General features: G+C 53.5%; 1 protein-coding gene across 1 annotated transcript; it reads right to left on the reverse strand.

Annotated features, from left to right (window-relative positions):
* Positions 1-1,851: 1,851 nt before the first annotated feature.
* Positions 1,852-22,744, reverse strand: LOC146356709 (H-2 class II histocompatibility antigen, E-S beta chain-like). Its single transcript, XM_084831921.1, has 6 exons — positions 22,587-22,744; positions 16,490-16,768; positions 8,669-8,950; positions 5,567-5,680; positions 4,546-4,569; positions 1,852-3,501 (listed from the first exon to the last, which is right to left on the reverse strand). The coding sequence occupies exons 1-6, from the start codon at positions 22,675-22,677 to the stop codon at positions 3,488-3,490; spliced, it is 804 nt and encodes a 267-aa protein (XP_084688047.1). The 5' UTR covers positions 22,678-22,744; the 3' UTR covers positions 1,852-3,487.
* Positions 22,745-23,890: the final 1,146 nt, after the last annotated feature.

The following is a 23,890-nucleotide window of genomic DNA, read 5'->3' on the forward strand; positions in this document are numbered from 1 at the left end:
CCCAAGGCAGGGTACATAATCCTCCTCGTCTCTATTCCCACAACAACAACAACCCTGTGAGGTGGGTTGGGCTGAAAGTCTGTGACTGGCCCAAAGTCACCCAGTGAGTGACTTTCAAGTCCTTGAAGAGGGCAACGAAGATGATCAAGGGACTGGAAACAAAGCCCTATGAGGAGAGACTGAAAGAACAGGGCATGTTTAGCCTTGAGAAGAGAAGGCTGAGGGGAGATATGATAGCGCTCTTCAAGTCCTTGAAAGGCTGTCACAGAGAGGAAGGCCAGGATCCCTTCTCGATCATCCCAGAGTGCAGCACACGGAATAATGGGCTCAAGTGACAGGAAGCCGGATTCCGGCTGAACATCAGGAAAAACTTCCTGTTAGAGCAATATGACAATGGAACCAATGACCTAGGGAGGCGGTGGGCTCTCCCACACTGGAGGCGTTCAAGACGAGGCTGGACAGCCAACTGTCAGGGATGCTCTGACTTGGGTTCCTGCACTGAGCAGGGGGTTGGACTCAATGGTCTTGTAGGCCCCTTCCAACCCTACTATTCTATGATTCTATCATGCTATCCTACCTCCCTTCTGCCTTCTCCTCTCAAGGCTAAACATGCCCAGTTCTTTCAGTCTCTCCTCGTAGGGCTTTGTTTCCAGTCCCCTGATCATCTTTCTTGCCCTCCTCTGAACCCTCTCCAGCTGGTCTGCATCCTTCTTCAAGTGCGGTGCCCAGAACTGGACACAGTACTCCAGATGAGGCCTAACCAGTGCTGAGGAGAGGGGAACTAGTTCTTCCCGGGATTTGGAAGCTATGCTTCTATGAATGCAGCCCAAAAGAGCACTGGCCTTTTTTGCAGCCACATCACATTTTTGGCTCATATTCAGCTTGTGATCTACAACAATTCCAAGATCCTTCTCGCTTGTAGTGTTGTTGAGTCATGTATTCACACATGCATTTCTCAGTATGTGTGGATTTATCCATGATGACTAAGAGCTGAATGAGTGCACCATCCCAGGTCACGGGGCCTGCTGGGCATCTCAGAGCTGCTGTTTGCCACAGATCACCAGACGAACAGGCCAACTGACTGGCCCCAGCCCCTTTAGCCTGGCAGGAGGAGGAACGGGGGGGGGCTTTAATCCCCCCCCCCGCACCCGCATGCACGCAAACACACACACACACACACACACAGCTGCCTCTGCCTTCTTTTGCAGCCAAAACCATCTCCTCAGTCGAGACAAGCCAGGGGGATGGTGTAAAATGCAGCCCAAAATAGGCAAATGCTATTTTGGCTGCATTAATAGAAGTATAGTGGATCAATATGGACTTGAGCACACACCGGGAGAGAGCGCAGGACAGGAAGGCCTGGCGTGCTATGGTCCATGGGGTCACGAAGAGTCGGACACGACTGAACGACTGAACAACAAAGTGTCCAAATCAAGTGAAGTACTAGTTGATAGAATCATAGAATAGTAGGGCTGGAAGGGGCCTACAAGGCCATCGAGTCCAACCCCCTGCTCAGTGCAGGAATCCAAGTCAGAGCATCCCTGACAGGTGGCTGTCCAGCCTCGCCTGGAACGCCTCCAGCTTGGAGAGCCCCCACCTCCCTAGGTCATTGGTTCCATTGTCGTATTGCTCTGACAGTCAGGAGGTTTCTCCTGATGTGCAGCCGGAATCTGGCTTCCTGCCGCTTGAGCCCATGATTCCGTGTCCTGCGCTCTGGGAGGATCGAGGAGAGATCCGGGCCTTCCTCTCTGTGACAACCTTTCAAGTCCTTGAAGAGCGCTACCCCCCACAAAAGATACTTGGAGACTGGCAAACAATCTTAGATTTTGTCTGGAATGGGAAAAAAACAAGAGGAGCACAAAAAACTTTAATAAAAGCAACAGAGAAGGGTGGATTGGCCTTCCCATCCATAAAAAATGATTATGTTGCGGCTATGCTTATGCATTTGAAGACATGGTTTAATCCAGATAGAGTAACTGAATTAAAACATGTCTCAACAGAGTTGAAAAATACTCTATGGTCCTGTAATAAATTTGACAAAAAGATATTAAGAATGAACCCATGTACCAAAACCATGTTTAACAACTGGTTGAAATTTAAAAGGGTATTAAGTCCAGTTTATCTCCATTAACAGCTATTATGTACAGTGAAGAGATGACAGATGAAACGCAGTTAGGCAGCCTGTCCTTATTGCACCATCATAGGCTAATAGAAATAACCGCAGTCATAGACAAAGGAACATTTAAATCATACGAACAAATACAGAATGAAATGCAGTACTCCCAACCTTTATTTTTTCAGCATCCACAGCTTAGAAGCATAGCCTTAAGGTTCTTAAGGAAAGCCGGGTCTCTCCGGGAAAAAAACGCTTTTGAAATTTTGATGATACAAAATCAGGAAACCATATTAAGCAAGCCCTGTAAAGTTCTCTTAGATTCAGATCTTATAATTAGTAATGATCGGAAAAGCTGGGAAAGAGCACTAACTTGTCTGGTTCCAGTAAGCGCCTGGACCTAGACCTGGAATAATATATCACAGCAAACTATTAGCACAAACATGAAAGAAAAAATTTCCAGATTCATTTCCCACTGGTATTTAACTCCTGTAGGCTTAACCGCATTTATCACACGGGCGACAGGACGGGCCTAACGCAGATATGAGGCCGTGCGCAGAGCCAGGCCCCTGGTCCACCTCGCTCAGCAGTGTCTGCACCGGGGGAGGCAATGCGCTGCCCTCCAGATGCGTTGGACTACAATCCCACCAGCCCCAGCCAGCATGGCCAGTGCTCGGGGTGGGGGCGGCGGGAGTCAGAGTCCGAGACATCCGAGGGGCCCAGGCTGCCAGCCCGGCCCGGCCTGGAGATGCTGCTGGAGACTCAACCTGGGGCCTTCTGCACGCTAGGCAAGGGCTCTACCACGCAGCTACGGCCCCTCCCCTAACAGTACAAGGCGGAGAGTTTTTTCAGTGCCTTTCGACTAAGCCTTGTGACTTCCAGCAGCAGGCAGCAGCACTTCTAATCAGCGGTGAAGCAGCACAGACCGGAATCTGCTGGCGGGTCCCAGGGATGCTGCTCAGAACCGCCTGCAATGCAGACGCAGCAGCTCCGGCTGGATGCAGACAGCTGAGCATGGAGCGAGTCTCCCCCCGCTTGGGAAGGGGGTCGTCTGCGGGGTCCTGCCAGGCGAGGAATGGACTCTGACCCGTTCTCTGCTCCTGATCAGAAATCCAGGGAAGGAGAGGGATCTTCTCAGCACTTGGCAGGAGGAATCCCCCTCCCACTCCACCCCACCCCCAAAGAAAGCCCCAGAAGCACATTCAGAGACACAGGAGAAGGCAGCCAGTGCTGGAGGTGGCGGCAGGAGGAGGTCCAGGCGGCAGGCTCTCTTTTTCACCCCCTCCAGTTTTGCATCTTCCAGGAAGTAAGGGAAAGAGCTCCAGCAGCTTTCAAAAGAGTTATTTTCCATGTTGGGACTCGAAGCTGGACGGACTAGCTGATGAGTGCTGGGAGGGAAAAATGAAAACGTACAGTGAAACACATAAACAAATAGGAAAAAGCATGTTTGGATGATGTGCAAGAAGAGGGGAGGGATGGGAATGTTGACTTGCCCAGGGGCTTTCCCATCTCCCCCCTCCCCACTGCAGCCCTCACATGCCACCACCAGCCCACTCTGAGTGACTGACGGACCTTCCAGACTGGCAGGCTATGCAGGGCAGGGGGCTGCAGCCCAGTGAGGGAGAACCACCCCCCGTCAGCCTCCTCGGATGCTCTGCTGCTGACCCAAAGGGAGACATTTTTGACAGACCATATTTGGACAGGCTCCAGAATGAAGTGGCTATCTTAGAATGACCCGCAAGTTTGATTCTATTCATTTAGGACTTAATTGGGACGAAGGAGGTACCTCCCCTTTTGGAAGTGCTAAATTAGCATAGCAAAACTAGGAAGGCTAAATTATCTCAATTTGTGAATTGTCACTGTGCTTATATTGAAAGCACCTTGCATTTTGATCTCTTTGGGCCCCTCTGAGTGGATTTCCCCCCTCTGAATCCATCTACATCCGTCAACAGGCTTGCAATTAATCTGGCCTGTAATAATCGGAATTATTCATGACGCTGCTCCATTTCCTGTTTTTGTATTGTTCTTCCTGTTGTAGCTGCAATTGTTTTTATGGTGTATTTTAAGCAGTGATTTTAATACTGTTATATGTAATCCACTCAAGAGATTTTATTTTATTTTATTCAGGATAAACAAATAAGCACACACACTGAGGACAGCCCGTCTGACATCTGAGGAAGTGGGCTGTGCCCATAAAAGGTTCTGCCACAATAAATCTGTAAACTCTTTAAAGTGTCACAAGACTCCTGGTTGTTTCGGCTACAAAAGACTAGCAGGGCAGCTGCTTCTGGACGCCACAGAGAAGCTGCACTCTGGACGCCGGCTTTGCGGGGTCTTTTTGAAACACTTGGAAACTACCCTGGACAAATGCTTTTGAAATGGCAGGATGAAAATAAACACAAGGAATTGGGGGAGAGGTGCGGAGACCTTACCTGCAGGTGGTTGGATGGGCGTTGCTAAAAGGAGAGAGAGACGGAGACACAGTTACATCCATGGAGGGGGGGTGCTGCTTATGGGAGGAGGAAAGCGAGACCCTCCTTCCCTCCACCATGAGCTGCCCCTCAAGGCACAAACCCCTCCTGCCTCTTTTCTCTGCCCAGCCGAAACCCGGGATTGTGGCAAGACGCAGCCTGCCTTCCCAACCCAGCAGCTGACCTGACTCTGCTTGAGGGGGATCTTTCCAAGCAAACTCTCCTCAGAGGGTCCTGCTGTCCTGGTGGATGGGATGGCGCTGAAGCACAAGGACCCCCTTCCTGGGGTCAAAAGCTCCCCTGAGCGCCGGTGCAGGATCTGTGCGACTCTAGCATATGCATTGTGGGAAGGGAGGGGCTGCAGTATTCGAGCCCCTGCTCTGCATGCAGAAGGTCCCTCTGCCCAGGTCCTTCCCGGCATCTCCAGGGAAGGAAGGGTGCCCGGCCCGAGCAAGTGATGGAGGAGACCCCTCTCTCTCTGCCCAGAGCCCTGGAGTGCCGCCGCCAGTCAGGACAGGCTGCAAGAACACTTCCCATTTCCACAGCGCTTTGAACTATGCGAAGCGCTTCACATGCACTGCCCAGCTGTCATCCTTACGACAACCACCTCCACCCTGTCAGGTAGTCCCCCATGCTGCAGGTGGGAGGACGGAGGCTGAGAGAGAGCGGCTTGCCTAAGGCCACCTGTGAGTTCATGGCAGAGGTGAGATTCCACCTGGGGGCTTCCCGATTCAGAGCTCAACCTCTAAGCCACTGTGCTTGGAGGGGGGTGCTCTCCCTCTCCCCTTGGAACAGGCCCCATGGAGCTTTTAGAAGGGCGTTCTGCAGGGGGATGCTAGAAAACCTTATCCTGGGCAGCTTCTGCTGGGGGATGAGGGTGTGGACGAGGCAGGCAACCCCCATCCAAAATTCAATTATCCCTTCGCCACAAAGTTCCTCTGGTGCCACCACTTCTCCGCCCCCCACACACACACACGATTACCTTTCTTGCTCTTCAGGTAGAGGGCGAGTCCCACGGCCACAAAGACCACGCCCAGCACGGCCCCCACGACCCCCGTCCACACTTTGCTCCTGGCAGAGTCCGACCTCCGTGGCTCTGTGGGAGGAGGAGAAGGGGAGCCTCACGTGAGCAGCAGGATCGGGGCAGGTCTGGCCTCTCAGCCTCCAGCTTTCGAAAGGGGGATCCGTTCCATGCGCTACACACAGGGAGGGCCTTTTTCAGCCCACGCTGCTGCCCTCTCCTCAGTCTCTTGCATTCAGTAAAGCAAGTTTAAGAGTACAGGGTGTTAATCTGGCACTGAAAGGGTCAAATAGCATTGCTGACAAAGACTGGGGTGGCCAATTTGATCTGGGATGGCTGAATGACCTGAGTGAGGGTTTGCGGAGACCTACAAGAAGAGCCCCTGAAAGACCCCAGACTCGGATTTACGAATCAGTCTTCTATTCCAGGCTCTTGGCCCCTGGGCAAAAAGACCTTGAGGTCTGATTCTGTGCTGCTGGATTTTATCTCACTAGCTAAGACTCTTAAGGTTTGGCAGGACTGTCTTTGAAGGAAGGGGGGGAAATGCAGCTGTCTTCACAGGCGGCTTCACAGGGTTTGCAAGGCCACGGAGCGCTGGCAGAGCGCGTGAGTGAGATGAGCGGCAGAACGGAGCCTGCTCAGGGGCCCACTAAGAGGAGGAGAAGGGCTGCTTCGGCATCTCGCGGTGCACACCTGCTGACACGAGAGCGGCCTTCCTTGAGGCGAGTCGGGCGGCGGAGCTGTAGCCCTGCGCACGAGCGACAGCTGGCAGGAGGTGTTTGGGCGGAGATGGCCAAAGACGGGCAAAGGTGGCCGTGGCATCAAAGGAGATGCACCAGGGAGAAATGCGTCAGTCAGGTAACATGCCCAGGTGGCGGGCTGCGGGCCACGTTTGGGGACATTTCAAAGTAACCCATGTGCAGTGGTGCCAGAGATGTTTCCCAAACACCTGAAACTGTGGGAGACAGAGGAGGCCCCGGACCTCTGATTGGTGAGCAGGTGGTCCAACCACACACGCCCCGTTTTGATGGGGAGATGGTTCTCTCCTCCCTCCTCAGGGCCCCACCTTTACCGGAGCGGGGGTACAGAAGGACAGGCAGGGAGAGCCCATCCCCGCTGCTGTTCCTGCTGCTTCACTGCGCTCTTTCTGCCTCGCCACCAGGCCCGAGGATGTGGGTCACTGTGGACCTCCTGAGACTCTTATTATTTGGAACTTAGAATATTTTCTGAACTAAGGACTAAGAGTATTTTCTGAAAGCAGAACTTAGAATTATTTCTGAGCTTGAGTCTCAGGAGTTGTGTCTGAAGGTGGTGCTTAGAATTATTTCCAAGTCTTGGGCTTTTCCTTTCACGCTAACTTCCACCTCCATTCTTCACAGGCCTCGAGGAACTTAGTAATGCTCTAGCATAGTGTTCATATCCAAGTCAAGTGCAGGAGGAAGTAGCGGGAGAGTTAACACCTTTTAGTTACGTTTAGTTTTGTTTTAGTTTAGCTTTAAACCGCAAGCAGTGAACAGGACAAAGTTGGACGGAGGAGGCATAACAAGGCGAGAAGCTCAAGCCGTTACCCTATCAGCCAAATTCGTAATACCAGCTTTGGCAACTGCCGTTCCTTTAATTAATATTCTATTTGTATAGCTTTCTTTCCCTGTAATTATAGAGAAAGTTTCTAGCGCTCATATAACCACCCTGCCACTTGCTTTATATTTTGTATTTTCCTGAAATAAAGCCTTACATAGATTTCAGTCTACAATTTTGTCTGTAGTAATGTCTGTCTGTTGAAATTGGCTGGGTTACCCACCGGGGTGCTTCAGACCCATTTAGTGCTGGTTCTGAAGTTAAGTCGAGCCTCGTGTGGCGCAGAGTGGTAGGCGGCAGTATTGCAACCGAAACTCTCCCCACGACCTGAGTTCGATCCCAGCGGAAGCTGGGTCTTGGGTAGCCGGCTCAGGTCGACTCAGCCCTCCATCCTTCCAAGGTCGGTAAAATGAGGACCCAGCTTGCTGGGGGAAAGGTGGTCACGCCTGGGGAAGGCCAGGGCAAACCAGCCCACTACAGTCTGCCACGAAAACGCCAGCGCAAGCGGCGCCCCTCTAGGGGTCAGCAATGACTCGGTGCTTGCACAGGAGGAACCTTTCCTTTCCTTCCTTTCTGAAGTTAAGCAGGACTGAATTTACACAGCATATCAATTAAGCTTTAAAAAACACACAGAAAAGGATCCAGACCTCGCAACCCACAGCCTCCCCAAATCGCCTCCCCTTTGTCTGCTGTCCCCTCCAATGACCCATTGAGCAGAGGATCTCCCCTCAACAGGTCTCCCATTCAATATTGTTAATGGTCCTCCTTCCTAGATAGGCATCACCATTCCCTGGGGGGCAACTGCCTACATTCCCAGCCACTGGAAGCCAGGGCTGATCAGGAGTTCACACACAGCCTCCCTTGCTTTTCAAACGAGGCCCTCCAATCAGATTCACTGCAGCCGCAGTTGGGCCTGTCTCTTTAGGGAGGCATGCGTGCGAGGGAGCCAGCTCTCCCCGCGCGAGGAGCCCCAGGGACGAAGCGTCTCAGCCCCAGGGACAAGGCTTCAGGAAACAAGCGAGTTAAGCAACTGTGTGAGTTTAGCAACAGTGCCAGGAAGCCAAAGCAGTGAACTCTTTCCTCCCTATTCCATACTCACAGTAAGTAACGTAAATAAATAACTATAAATAATTTCCCCACCTTCTTGTAGTAAACAACTAAGTTTTCCAGGGAAAACGTACCCAACTAAAAAACCAGTTATGAATGTAGAACGCTGGCAGGGGGGCGGGGGCTATCCAGTGTATTGCACCGAGTGCCACATGCAAGATGATCTGCCTGCTGGATGGAAGTCGTGGGTGCAATGATCTCCCATGGAGCTCCAGACTTTGGCTTTTGCTTACATGCATCAGAACGGGGCACCTCCTGAGAAGTGCTGGGGCCTCTCTTTCAGCCTCTCGAGCAGGTCAGGAGTGACACAGGAATGTGGAATTCCCACCCTCTTTGCAGGATTGGGTCTCCAGGGGAAAGGGGGAGGGAGGCTCGTACCCCACTGCACCGTGATGGGCGTCTCCAGGCTGGGGTGCTCCACCTGGCAGGTGTAGATGTCTCCCCGCTCGGGCGACGTCTCCAGCATCACCTGGGTCTGGTATGTCCAGTCTCCATTCCGGAGCTCTTCCCCATAGGCGACCCCTTCCTTCTCCTCTTGCCCGTTCTTCAGCCACTTGATCTCGATCTCCAGGGGATAGAAACTGGCCGCAGTGCAGAGCAGGAGGGTGTGGGGGGAGAGGGGGTCATCCTTGGTGGGGGAGATGGAGACTGTGGGCTTAACTGGAAGGGAAGAAGAAGGACGTCATGGTGGGGGGAGGGAGGGGAGGAAACAGGAGAAGCTGAGAAAGATCCAGAAAATGGAGGAGACCAACAGCAGCAAACTCTTTCCCTCTGCAGCCACCCAGACGCTCTGGGAGGTCCAACATAGGCCAGGGCAGTCGCAGCCCTTCCCTCTGGCTTCCCCAGCACCTGGCCTTCTTCAGAGGGAAGCTGCACTCACACGGGGAGGCTGCAGGTATCTGTCAGGCCTCACAGGTGTTGGCAGGTGGGACTGTCACAGATTTTAAGGCGAAGGCTGATTTTTCTGTATCAGAATTGCTAAGGCGTCTAGGGATAAATGCTTAACTCTCCTCCCTCAAAGCAAGAAAGCCTGTCTAGCTATGAAACGCCAGCAGAAGCACTATTGAAAAGGCTGAATGATTCGTGACCGAAAATTTGGAACAGTGGATAAGACAAAAGGAGTGATTGTAGTAAAGAGAAGACACACAAAAACAGAAGCAGGTTCACAATCAATTTTGGTAAACTGATATTAGAAACTAGTTGATAAGGCTGTCTGGATAATATCTGCAAAACAATTGCTGAGTTTAACCTCATCACTCAACATGAAAAGGGTTACCAAGAACATAAGACAAGCCCTGCTGGATCAGACCAAGCACAATGGCCCACCACCTCCCCTCGGGAAACCCACCAGCAGGACACGAGTGTGACAGCACCCTCCTGCCCATGTTCCCCAGCAACTGGTGCACATGGGCTCACTGCCTCTGCTACGGGAGGTAACACAGAGCCCTCAGGACGAGAAGCCATGGATAACCTTCTCCTCCAGGAATTTGTCCAACCCCCTTTTAAAGACATTGAAACTGGTGGCCATCATGACATCTTGACGTAGCAAATTCCATAGTTTAACTCTGCGCTGTGTGAAGGAGGCCTTTCTTTTCTCTGTCCTGAATCTCCCACCATCCAGCTTCATGGGGTGACCCCAGTGGGGTCTCGTATTTTGAGAGAGGGAGAAAAATGTCTCCCTACCCACATTCTCCACACCAGGCTTGACTTTGTTCACCTCTATTATGTCTCCCCTCACCTTCCTTTTTTCCAGGCTAAATAATCCCAGCTGCTGTAACCTTCCCTCATAGGAGAGATGCTCCAGCCCCTTGATCATTTCAGTTGCCCTTTTCTGCACTTTTTCCAGCTCTACAATATCTTTTTTAGGTGTGGTGGCCCGAACGGGACACGGTATTCCAAGTGTGGTCTCACCATGGATTTGTACAGGGGCAGTATGATCTTGGCAGTTTTATTCTCAGTTCCTTTTCTCATTATGCCTAACATGGAATTTACCTTTTCACAGTGGCTGCGCACTAACCTGAAACTGGGATTTCTTGCCCCAAGGCACATCACTTCACGCTTCCTTATACTGAACCGCATTTGCCATTTTCTTTATTTAGTTAGTTACATTTTCATACTTCCCAAGAGCCAAAGCTCTCTGGGCGGTTCACAACAATTAAAAACCGTGAAATAGAAGGCAATAAAATAGGATATTAAACTTCTAAAGTTTAAAACTGCAGTATAATAAACAAATTAAACCTAGCCACAGTGGAAAGATTTAAAACACAATCCCAGATTTAGAACAGAAACTGAAAAACTAAAATGCCCGAGAAAATAAAAAGCCCTTCACCTGTCACCAAAAACAGCACAGTGCAGGCACCAGGAGAACCTCTCTGGGAAGCTCATTCCGCCACTGGGGTGCCACAGCAGAAAAGGCCCTCTTCTTGGTAGCCACCCACCTCACATCCTTGGCAGGGGCTCCCAGACAAGGGCTGCTGAAGCTGAACTTAGGGTCCAGGCAGGTGTATATGGGAGGAGATGATCCCTCGGGTAACATGGCCCCAAGCCATTTTGGGCCTTGCATGTTAACACCAGCAATTTGAATTGGGCCCGGACATGGGCTGACAGCCGGTGCAGATGGAAAAGTACTGGCATAATATGGCCACGCTGGCCAGCCTCCATTAACAGTCTCGCTGCCTATCTTGGACCAGCGGAAGCTTCCAGTCTGTTTCCAAAGGCAGCCCCACGTATAACGCACTGCAGCAATCCAGACGAGCGATTATCAGAGCGTGGATAACTGTAGCTACGCTGCCTCTGCCCAGATGGGGACGTAGTTGGATATCAGCTGATAAAAGGTGCTCCATGGCCCCGAGTCCACCTGCTCCTCGACTGACTCTTCTGGGTCCAAGGGCGCCCCCAAGCGATGATCCTCATTCTTTAGGGGGAGGGCAACCCCCTCCAGAACAGGCTGAGCATCAGCTGGCCGGGCGGAAGAACCACCCACTAGCAGTACCTCCATCTTGTCTGGACTGGGTCTCCGTTTACTGGCACCCATCCAGTCCATTTCCGCAGCCAGGCACTGGTTCCATACAGCCACTGCCTCACCGGGTTTGATGAAGAGCAGAGAGAGAGCTGGGGGTCAACTGCAGACTGGCGACCCCTCAGTCCACCTCTCTGGAGGACCTCCCCCAGCGGTGTCATATTGATGTTTAATGACACCCATTCTCCCAGTCTGGACAGATCTTTTTGGAGCGCCGCACAACCCCTTCTTGTTTTAACTACCTAAATAATTTGGTGTCATCAGCAAACTTGGGCCACTTCCCTGCTCACACCTAGTTCCAGATCATGGGAGGGATGAGGAGCGTAAGACCGCCTCACTCAGGGCCAAAGGGGCACCGTTCCTACTTACCCATTAATGAGCAAATAATATTGCGCAAGGCATGATCACTAACAAGTGTGATATACAGATGTTTAGAAAGATTTATTTACTGAGGTTTAATACAGAAAGGTTGAGGAAAGTGTTGATTTCTCAAAGGTAAACTTCAGGACGTATCTAGCCTGAAAGGAGCCTTCCTGTTGAAGCCTTCTTGGCATGTTTTGGTATGTGGGGGCTATCCAGGGCACTGCTCCGAGTGCCACACGTACGACTATCTGCCTGCTGGATGGGCATCCTGGGCATGTGCTCGGTGTAACCAGCTGCTGGCCCTCAGGGAACAAATGCGCTCCCTCAAGGCCAAGGTTGCTGACCTGGAGAAGCTAAGAGAGGCAGAGAGGTGGGTGGATGAGACCTTCAGGGACCTATCAGCTGTCCCACTCCCAGGGTGACCGCTCCTCTGCTGTCACGGAGAATGCGGGTCTAGGGGAAGGAGGGCGTCATTCTGAGGACGAGGGAAATGATCCCGTGGAAGGGAGCCATTTCTCGGAAGACGAACAAGTATCCTCTCGCACCAAGGATGTGCCTCCTGGGGGAGGGGGACTTGTGGTAGCGGGAGATTCAATGATTAGACACTTAGACAATTGGGTTTGTGATGGGCGTGTGGACCGCATGGTGAACTGTCTGCCTGGTGTGAAGATTGCGGATGTCACGAGCCCTCTAGATACCCTAGGAGATGGTGCTGGGGCAGAGTCAGTGGCTGTGGTCCATGTTGGTACGAATGATGCGAGAAAATGTAGTCGTGAGGTCCTGGAAGCCAAATCTAGGTTGCTAGGTAGGAGGGTGAAACCCAGGACCCCCAAGGTGGCTTTCTCGGAAATGCTACCTGTTCCACGCGCAGGGCCAGCTAGACAGACAAAGCTGAGGAGTCTCAATGCATGGGGGAGATGGTGGTGCAGGGAGGAGGGGCTCAGATTTGTTAGGGCCTGGGGAAAGCTTTGGGACAAGCTGGGCCTGTACAGGAGGGATGGGCTCCACTTGAACCAAAATGAAGCCAGACGGCTGGCGCTAAACATTAGAAGGGGGGCAGAGCAGCTCTTCAACTAAACCCTGGGGGAAGCCGACCAGAGCTGGGAAGCATCTGGTTCGGGTTAAATCATCCCAAAGGGATGAAGTTGAAAATGTGTCCAATTGCCCAAATGTAGGAGGGGAGGAAATAGGCCAGGAGTACGTGGCAGAACATAATAGCCAATCAGAGCGGCCAAAGTCCCACAGCAAGCGATGCACACACCAGAGGCATCTGGGGAGGGACACTGCGTGTAGGTGTTTCGATGCAAATGCTAGCAGGCTTGAGCCAAGCGGGAGAGTTGGAGTGCTCGCTTTTAAAGGAAAACCTGGATACCGTGGGCATTGCAGAACCCTGGTGGAGCAGAGAGAACCAGTGGGATGCGGTCATCACTGGATATGAGCTCTATCGGAAGGACGGGGAAGGGCGTACTGGGGAGGGGGGCCTGTACGTCAACGGGCATAGTGTCGAGCACCTGAAAGGGCTGGCTCTTCCCCAGAAGCGCCGTGGGTGACAACACCAGGCTCCAAAACTAATGTCGTGCTAGGAACATGCTGTTGTCCCCCAGACCAGAATGCTCAGAGTGGCCCTTAAATAGAAAGCAACTCAGGGAGAGCTCCAACCATGGAATTGTTGTAATAATGGGCAACCTCAGTCAGCTCCACATTGACTGGATAAATGCATGTTCCGGCCGCAACAGGGACGTTACACTTCTCGACGCCCTAAACGATTGTGCTCTAGAACAGTTGGTCATGGAACCGACCAGAGGGGAGGCGACCTTGGATTTAATCCTAAATGGCGTCTCCCAGGACCTAGTGTGAGATGTAAATGTTGCTGAACCAACTGGAAACAGTGATCACAGGGCTCTCAGACTGAATGTATATTTAAGTGGAAAATTGCCCAGGAAGCCCAGCACAGTCACATTTGACTTCAAAAGAGGAAACCTCTCTAAAATGAGGGAACCGGTGAAAAGGACACTGAAAGGGGCAGTCAAGAGGATTAGATCCCTTCAGAATGCTTGGAGGTTTAAAGCCACAATAATAGAAGCCCAGCTAACATGTGTAGCACAGGTTAGGAAAGGAGCACCAAGTCCAAGAGGTCTCCAGCATGGTTTACGAGCAGCGCGAACGAAGCTACTAGAGAAAAGAGAGCATTCTTCAGAAAATGGAAGTCTTGCCGGAACTGATGTTTTCGGGAAGGGAGTCTGAGGAACGGAGGCAAATGGTGGTGACAAAGGATGAAGTTCTCACCCTGATCGATACACTGAAAGCAAAGAGATCATTGGGCCCAGATGGAATCCATCCTAGAGTGCTCAAAGAACTCAAATATGACATTACTAATCTTCTGACCAAAATATGCAACCTGTCCCTAAGTTCAGCCTCTATACCAGAGGACCGGAAGTTGGCCAATGTAACACCAGTTTTCAAAAAGGGATCCAGGGGGGATTGGGAAATTACAGGCCGCTTAACTTAACGTCTGTTTCAGGCAAATTGGTTGAAGGCATTATTAATGATAAAATTAGTAAGCATACAGAAGGACAAGCCCTGCTGAGAAAGAATCGACCCAGCTTCCGCACGGTTGGTGAGTCCTGTCTCACCAAGCTTTTTGATTTCTTTGAGAGTGTCAGTAAACATGCAGACAAGGGTGATCTGGTAGATATTGTTTACTTGGACTTCCAAAAGGCTTTTGACGAAGTCCCTCACGAAAGACTCCTGAGCATACTTGGCAGGCATGGAATAAGAGGAGAGGTCCTCTTATGGATCACTCACCGGTTAAAGAACAGAAAGCAGAGAGTAGGAATAAATGGTACATTCTCCCAAGGGAGGGAAGTAAATAGCAGCATCCCACAGGGATCTGTATTCGGACCAATGCTTCTCAACCTGTTCATCAATGATCTGGAATTCGGAGTGAGCAGTGAAGTGGCCAAGTTTGCCGATGACACCAAATTATTTAGGGAGATTAAAACAAAAAGGGAATGTGAAGAGCTCCAGAAGGATCTCTCCAAACTGGGAGAAAGGGCATCCAAATGGCAAATGCGGTTCAATGTAAGCAAGTGTAAAGTGATGCACGTTGGGGCAAGAAATCCCAGCGTCAAGTATAACCTCATGGGATCTGAGCTAGCGGTGACTGACCAGGAAAGAGATATTGGGGGTGTGATGGAGAGCTCAGGGATGTCAACCCTGTGTGCGGCCGCTGTAAAAAAGGCAAACTCCATGTTAGGCATAATTAGAAAAGGAATAAAACTGCCAGGATCATACTGCCACATTCAAAACTATGGTGCGACCACACTTGGAATACTGTGTACAGTTCTGGTCACCACACCTAAAAAAAGGTATTGTAGAGCTGGAAAAAGTGCAGAAAAGGGCAACTGAGATGATCAAGGGGCTGCAGCATCTCTCAAATTACTGGAACCCGGGGTCATCCTACGAAGCTGACTGGTGGGAGGTGCAGGACAGACCAAAGGCAGGACTTCTTCACACAGTGCATAGTTAAAACTATGGAATTTGCTATCACAGGATGTAGCGATGGCCGCCAATTTGGATGGCTTTAAAAGGGGGTTGGACAAATTCCTGGAGGAAAAGGCTATCCATGGCTTCTAGTCCTGAGGGCTATGTGCTACCTCCAGTACCAGAAGCAGCGAGCCTATGTACACCAGTTGCTGGGGAACATGGGCGGGAGGGTGCTGCTGCACTCATGCCCTGCTTGTGGGTTCCTGGTCGACAGCTGGTTGGCCACTGTGTGAACAGAATGGGGGACTAGATGGACCTTGGTCGGATCCAGCAGGGCTCTGCTTATGCTCTTAATCTTATGGGAATCTTCTAAGAGTTGAGACTGTTGAGCTCAAATTTATGGGAGAGGAGATTATTTATTTATTTATTTATTTACAATATTTCTATGCCGCTCCACATCAGAAGATCACATTAGCTATGAGGCCACATGGACAGAAAGAGGTGGGGCTTCGCCTTGCTTCTGGCATGAGGAAGCTACTTTACCATCTGGAACAGCCACGGGGAACCTCTGGCCGGCAAGGGCGTTCCAGGAGGAAATGCCCGTTCTCTAGGCCATGGCCCCAAGGGAGTAAGCCCTGGCTTGTTCCAGGGCTACTGGACGGTCGCCTAACCCTCAAACAACCTCTGCTGCCTGGGTTCGCATGAGACGGCAAGCCACGGCAAGCTAGGCTCCCACGGGCGCCGCGCAAAAATGGTGCCCTGGGCACGTGGCGGGATGCAACAGCCCCCACGGTTCAATGAAGCCACGGTGGGCTGCGGTCTCACGAGTTCCAGGTCAGAGAGAGATGAGCGGGGGAGAAAGAGGGAAAGTGTGTTTTTCGCCCCCTTATAGGGTGAAACGGTCCGGGCAGGAGGCCCTTCCCAGGGACCCCGGTGGATCCTGCACTTGGCTGTGTTCTGGGGGGGGGGCTGTCAGGGTCCCCTTGAGGGTGCCACCCGGCAAGTGGTGGCTCTTGCCCTGCAGTGCAGCCCGTGGGGAGGGGGCCTCAAGGGGGGGTTCTGAGCCGGCTTGTGCGCAGGTCTGTGTATTGGGGGGCTTACGGGTGCAGGGAAAGGGGGAGGGGGGAGGGGGGAGAGAGACCCTCCCCACCCACCCAGCGACCCCGCCTCTGCCTCCCTTCCCGCCACCGCCTTTGATCTGGGGGGGGGGGCTTTCCTCACCGGAGTCTTCCCTGCCGCCTGAGAGAGGGCTGCCCCCCCCGCGGAGACGCTCCCAAGAGACCCCTCCTCTCCCCTCCTGCTGCCCGCCCGCCCTGCCGGGCCCCACTCACCCCGCCGCGCGTGGGCGAAAGGCCCCAAGATCTCGTAGTTGTGCCGGCAGAAGCGCTCCACCGCGGCCCGCGCGTCCTGCAGAACCTCCCTCCGGCCGTTCCAGTACGCGGCGTCGGGCTCCCCCAGCGGCGAGAGGGCCTCGTAGACCCCGCGGTCGCTGTCGAAGCGCACGAGCTCCTGCCGGTCGTAGAAGTACCTGTCGAGGAAGCGCGCCTGCGGCTGCCGGCCCGTCCCGTTGGCGAAGCGGCACTCGGCCTTGGCCTGGTACAGGAAATGCCCTGGGGAGGGGCGGCGGGGGGGGAGGGAGAGGAGGGTCAGGGGGGCGAGAGCTCCCGGGAGGCCCCCCGCCCCCGCACACCGCCCTTGCAGGGGCTGCCGCTGCTTGTCCCGGTGCAGGAACTGGGAGGCTGCGGGGGGCGGGGAGGGGCCGTCAGGGAGACCCCGCTGCCCCCCACGTCCACCAACTCCGGCCAGCCCCTCGGCGGGGCAGGACCTGCGCCCGCCCTCAGCCCGCGGGAGGCGCCGCAGCGGGGCTCTCAGCCTAGAGGTTTTTAACCCGGAGACCGACACACCTGCGGCTCAGGAAGGCACGTCTGGGGCCGTCAGGGAGCCCCTTTTGTGCGCCTCCCCGGTGGAGAAGAACGGGGCCGTGCGCCGCCCCCGGGACCAGAGGCGCTTCTGTCCTTCCTCTCGTGAGCCTCTCCCCCCCCCCCGGCCTCCCCTCCCCTCCCCTCCCTCTGCTGCTTCCCCAGGCCCAGTTCCGGACTGGAAGCTCCTTGGGGCAGGGACCTCCCCGCTCGTGCTCTGTGAAGCCCCGGGCACACTGACGACGGGACGGTGTGAAAGCCACAACCGGCCAGAAAGGGCCCTGGATTGAGGGAAAAAAAACAGCCATGCCAAAAGTAGCGGCAGGTGTTAGAGACTCTTGAGAACAATACTTTAGAACGAAAACCCTTCCAACACCGTATTACTACTAATCCCGTAATGCCCAGAACAGCCCGGAACGGCCGCTTCCGAATGAGCGAAATCGACCCCACTCACCAGTCGCACATCACTGCGTGGTGGCGGCCCAATGAGCCACAAAACATCCACAGCAACCCCGTTCCAGTATCCATTCTGGGCAACAATCCCTCTTCAAGGAAACCCACGTTTCAGTTGCCGTTCCGGGCCAAACTCACCAGGCAGCCCAGACTGGATGGGATCGATACGATAAGCCACAAAGCGTCCAGAGAAACCACTCATTGTCAGACTGAAAAGCCACCTTTAATGGCTATTGCAGGAATGTAACGGAATCGAAACACTCAAACATTTACAGAAACTTGCCTTTAACTCTTAGCCTTACTAAGTAGCATTTGACATCGTCAAATTAAATTTGTCTATTAAACCAGCTATTTTGGTCTAATTTACCCCAGAAAACAATTCCAGCATGTCTCCTGTGTGCAAGTCAGACAGTGGAAAGTTACATGGCTTGGGAGGCTTTAAACCTGAGCCTTTTAGGCTACGTACTCCCATTGGATCCAATACCGTATGACAATTTCTGGGCAAGGATGCATCGGAACCGGCAATCTGACCTCCTCAATGGCCTATTGCCCCATATACCCTTATTTAAGTCATAGATAATTTCAGTCAGTGTCCAATGTTTGAATTTGGTTGGTTTCACGATCGGGGAAATTGGCATTCCAGACCATTTTTCAAAAATATGTTAGGTTGCCTGCAACAGATCTCAGAATGTGGTTCCTGAGGATGTGTTCTGATTTTTTGTCGTGGGGGAATTTAGTTTGGCTAACTCGGAAATTTGCATTCTGGCCCATTTTCCCAGAATAATATTTATTGCCTGGAACAAATCCTAGAACCTGGTTTGTGTGGAGGTTTTCCATCCAGTGTGTGCCCCTGGTTATTTTGGTCGGGTTGGTTCACTCAGCAGTTGGTGTGACGGGCCATTTATTCCCTGGTACCAGAACGTGGTTTCTGTGGAGGGTTTGTGGCTTCTTGCATCAGTCCCAAACAGTTCTGTGTAGCTGGTGAACTTGCTTTGTTTGGCTCCCTTGGAACTTATCGGTCCTGGTGGTTCTTAGGAATATGGACCATTCCTCTGATCAGAGGCTGGAATAAGGTTTCTGCTGAGGTTCAACGGCTTATTCCATCCCTCTGAGTGGTGGATTTGGCGGATTTGGCTTGCTTGGGAGGTGCCGTTCCAGGCTATTTTTCCGGAGTGCCGTCTGTTGCCTGGAGTGGCTGCAGAAACACGCTTCCTGTGGACATTTTGTGACTGGTTCTATCAGTCCCATATAGCGATGTGTGACTGGTGAGTTTGGCTGATCTGGCGCACTTAGAAGTTGCCGTCCTGGGCTGTTTGTCTTGAATATGAACTATTGCCTGTAATAGCAAAAAAATATTCTCCCCAAGTGCCTCTAACACAGGCCGCTATTTGGGGCATGGTGTTTTGGTTTTTTTTTTAAATGAAGGGGCCATTCCGGTCTGTTTCGTTCTGGCTTTTACACATCCCCTTATGATGCGGGATATGTGGGGGGAGGAGTATCCAACTAGTGTCTCCCCCTGACACACATGACAGAACGTCATCCATGACTCTCCAGGGGGTTGGGGACACTAGTTGGGGACCCTCCGGAGTAGACTGTGGGCTATGGAGGGGGGGGCTTGCAGGGAAGAGGAGAGGAAGGAAAATGCAACACTAAGGACATGAGAAGAGCCCTGATGCTGGATCATACCAAAGCCCTTTCTAGTCCAGCATCCTGTTCACACAGTGGCTGGCCAGATGCCCCACAGGCAGAGCAGGAGAAGAATCGCCCCTCCCGCCCACCTCCCCCAGCATGCTGCTTCTGAGATGGGAGGCAGCAAATAGCCGTGATGACTAGTGGCCACTGCTAAGCTTCTCCTCCAGGGACTAACCCCCCTTTCAAGCCATATCATCCCATATTTTTATTTACTTATTTAAATGTTTTTAATGCACCTTTTAGGGAAAACCTTTATCTCTCCCTCTCTGTGTGTGTATAGATACGTTATAAATAATCTCACACAATGCAACCCAAATCAACCTGACGGACCCACGCCTCCCCCAACCTAGTGCCCTCCTGGTGTTTTGGACTACAACTCCCAGTATTTCTGACCATTGGCCATGCTGGCTGGGGCTGATGGGAGTTGAATTCCAAGCCATCTGGAGGGCCCCAGGTAAGGTATGGAAGCACGCGGCAGCACAAAGGAAGAGGCAAGATAAGAAAACACAAAAAATCAGAGACTAGCACTCTCAACTAGTGTCCGTCCTTCTCGAAGCAAAGAGCAAAAAGAATCGCTGTTTGACATTCAGTCTCTGAGGAATAAATGTCTGCTGCAACTCTCCCTTCCTCCTGCATTTTTGTCCTTCTAATTCCCCAGCACAGCTTTCTTTCTGGGTGCGCTTAATCCGTTCCCAAGAGAAATGTTACTGTAAAGGGAACAGGAGGCATTCACGTATTTAAAAAATAAAACAGTGTCCTTATCAACCCAATCTCATGCACGGTTAAAGGTTGAACAGCTGTTTGAAACTTAATTTTGGGTTATATAAACTTTATTGTTAGCATTAGTATAATTATATTTACTCCTTTTTTGTCACCCCTTTTAGATATAATGTGCCTTTAGGAAGTGAGGGTCTGGAGCTGTGAATGGCCAGACCCTTGTCCTGCTCTTGCAAATATGCCCCCATCGTTTGAACCTTTTATTTAAAAAGCAAACTCATAAAGCTGATTTGCACACTCTTAACTGAGATTGGGGGGGGGGCCTCTCACGACTGCATCACCCTTAAAACTTCTGACGCCTAAAACTCCTGATGGCTGTACAATTGGGCTTTCCGCCAGGTTAATGTGCACAGGACTGCAGCCTTAGCTGCCTTCCCGAGGTCTCTGTAAATTTAATCTCAGAGTCCGGTATTTTAATGCATTGCTTCCTTAGCTTTATATACCATCCAACTGACAAATTCCATCAGGACTATTAAGAATCGCTTGATGCATCTCATCTTTGTGCATGGGTGTCCCTGCGTGCGCATCATAAGCAGCCGTGCAATGCACACATGGTCACTTTGCACACTGGGTGGCTTGTTTTGAACTGTTTATAGCATTTTGTCAGAATCCTGTTTTTGCGACCACAGCTACTCTTAACTTTATGTGATTATATTTATATTCCACCTTTTTGTCCAGGAACTAAAGGTGGTGTACAAATCCTCTCTCCCCCCCCCCTATTTTATCCTCACAACAACCTGTGTGGTAGGTCAGGCTGAGAGGTTGCGATTGGGCCAAAGGGATCCCAGGAGCTTCATGGGGAAGCTGGAATTTGGACCGGACATCTGAGGAGTGTGTGACAGTGTGTGCATGGGGAGGCGGGGCGCACCGAGCACAGACGGGGCAGGGCAGATTTTCTGGTTCCCCTCAGGCAGCAAAATGTCTTGGGTGGCCCTGGACAGATCCCTCCAAGGACCAGTTTGAGTAGACCTTATTCCATGATTCCTTCTCTTGCGGGGCAGAAGGGGAAGGTGCCCAGAACGTCGCTCCCTCTCCCCACAGAAAAATAATGCAGCAGCAGAGGGAGGAGTCCCCCCCCCCCAGCCTTGTTCAGGTCCCCTTTTATGCGAAAACATTTCATTCCTGTTTTGCTTTTGAACACTGCAAGTCCATGGAGGAAGAAGATTCTACCTGCAGTTCAGGGCTTGATTTGGACTCGGGAGGGGGCTGAGGGGGCTGCCAGTGAAGCGGGGGACCTGTGCTGCAAGCTGAGGCTGTTTTGTAAGAGGAGCTTTGGCTGGTGGTCCCAACCAGCCTCCATCCCAGCAGTGGACTACACTGCAGGGATGCCCTATCCCCTTCTCTCATGGCCACAGGCCCCTCCATTCTGGAAGACGTATAATAACACTAGTCTGCACTGCAGGGTTGTCCTCCCCGACTCTCTTCCCCAACTTGCAGTTTAAGGAAAACAGCACTGGACAACACTGCAGGGTTGATGTAAGTTACTCCCTCAGCCTGCAATCAAGACATAACACAACAATTCAGGCCCAAAAATACCGGCCCTGACACCACCCCATCCGAGGGCCGTGGAGTGGGGAGGGGGGTTGAGCAGTGCCTTCCCAGGACCACCACCGGCAGACCCTGCAGGGGGGTCCCCTCCTCCAACCCTCAACTCCTCCACTCTGGACTCTACACATATTGGGAGGGGGGGGAGGGGGGGAGTTTGGAAGGGCAGCGACCGGGAGAAGGGTTGGGGCCACCGTCCCTTTCCTGGCAGGGCTCTTCTGCCCTTAAGAGCTGCGGGCCAGGCAGAAGTTCCACAGGTGCAGACGTCCCTCATCACTGCAGCTCCCTGCTGGGACTGCTGGGTGCAGGCTGGGCTCCTGCCCGTCCCCCTGGCTGCTCAAGGGCTCTCGGCTGATGCCAGGGCAGGCGGTGAGCGTGGGCGGAAGAGCCTCTCCCCACTTCTGGTGAGCTTTGCTCAAGAGGAGGCTGCCAAGCGGGGAGCCCAGAGGGGGGCAGACGATGGGAGGGGCTGGTTCGGTCCACCCCACCCATCCCTGCTTCTCTCTGGGGAGGCCCCCCCACCTCGTGAAGGCAGCAAAGCCCTTCTGCCCGTCGGGAGGGGAAAGGGCGGCTGGAAGTGGCTCTGTGAGCACGCGGGGGCCACGTGGGGGCCACGCTTGGAGAAAGGGGGAGAACTAGACAGACCTTCTTGGCCGGATCCAGCAAGGACAGTGTGCTCAGTGCGCCGTTTCAGCGCAGACGCCACCAGCTCCTCCCTGCCCCCGTCCTGCCCTGCTCTGTTCTTCCTCTTTCACCCTCCCCCCGCCCCCGCTCCAAAGGGTCCTGCTTGGGGGCGACAGACCCTCCAGTGCCCGACTCCTCTCGAGGCAGCTCCAGAGGCAATGGGCGGAGGCAGAAGTGGGGGGCTGGCTGAGGATCCCGGGGGCCCCGCTTCGCCTTTCCACCCACCCCTCCCTGGGCCCCTCTTGCCCCCTTTTCTCTCCCCAGGGACCACCTGCCTTTGGGCCTAAGGGGTCCCATTGGGATGGTGAGGGGCATCGGGAGGGGTCTGTCTCCACCCCCCTTCGCCCCCCTCCCTTACCTGGGGGCGCCTTCCTCCCTCCAGCCCCAGGGACCAAGGACGGCCCCAGCAGCAGCACCATCGTCACCAGGGGAGCCCAGGCCGGCCCCATGGCTGCAGCCCCACAAGGACGGGAGAGAAATCTGCTTCCAGCCCCAGAGGGAAACTTTGGGGTCTGTGATGGGGGGCAGCGATGTTTCTCCTTAGTCCCGGAGGGGGCGGGAGACGCACCAGTGAGAATTCGCCCCTCAGCCGCGTCATCCGTCTCCGGCAGAAGCGCGGCCGGTTCGCCCTGTATGAGAAGGTTTGCTGGAGGGGGGGCAGAGAGGCTCCGCGTCTCTCTCGCCCTCTGTGTCTGGGCTGGGGGGGGCGGGTTAAGGAGCCCCCCCGGTTCCTCCTCCTTCCAGGCCGGGGGGCTGCAGCCGAGGGGCTCCAGGAGGCAGCCGCGTCTCGAGCGGAGCGTCAGTCGGCCGGCTGGTCCGATGGGCTTTGGCGACGAGCAGCCCGGAGATGCCGGGCGGGACGTGTGGCCTGGGATTGGGGCCGTGCTGGGCGTGGGAGGAGGAGGGGGCTGCTCTCCCGATGGGGCCGGGCTCCCCCCGCTCCTTGAGGGGTCTGGCAGGCAGGCAGGCCGCTCTTCCCCTGCAGACCCCCGCAGACCCCCGAATCTGCTCTGGGGGCCTGTCATGGGAGACCTTCAGTGGGTTTCACCCGTGTGTTCCATGCCCAAAGCAGGACACGTGGAACGCCTGGCCCAGAGAGGCGGGGGGGGGGGCTTGGCGGTGGTTCATTTTTGACCCCCCCACACACCCCGAGCGAGTCTGTCCCGCCCGCAGGAGTCTGAGAGGTTCAGGGCCGCCTGGAAAGACCCGTTCGAGGGACGGATTTGCAAGGCGAGGCCTTCCCTGCCAGCACCCGATGACCAGGGCCGGCCCGGAGCCTGCGATTGGTGCAGCTCAAGTCTCGACTCATGAAAGTCCCCGCGAAACAGAAACCTCGACAGACAGGCACGCAGGGGCCGCATCCGGTGACCAGCCGGGCCTGGAAAGCCCCGGCGCAGAGCCAGCGTGCGGGCCGGGGTGGGGCGGGGTGGGGTGGGGTGGGGAGGGAAAGGCCAGGCGAGACAAGGCCGGCAGCACCCGACCTGCTTCCCGCCCAGGCCTGGGCCAAGCAGTTCTGGCTTCCTTGGGAAAATCAGCGTCCTCCACGTGTCCGATACTTGTGCCTGAGCTTGTTGAGGCTACCCCACAGGGAAGTAAATGCACTCTGCGCATGCTCAGGGGCACATTTCTATTACCACCACATGTTCGATCCTGAGGCGAATA

Source organism: Heloderma suspectum, chromosome 2 (genome assembly GCF_057233095.1).
Source record: "Heloderma suspectum isolate Gila_16-S chromosome 2, 16-S_ref, whole genome shotgun sequence".
NCBI lineage: Eukaryota > Metazoa > Chordata > Lepidosauria > Squamata > Helodermatidae > Heloderma > Heloderma suspectum.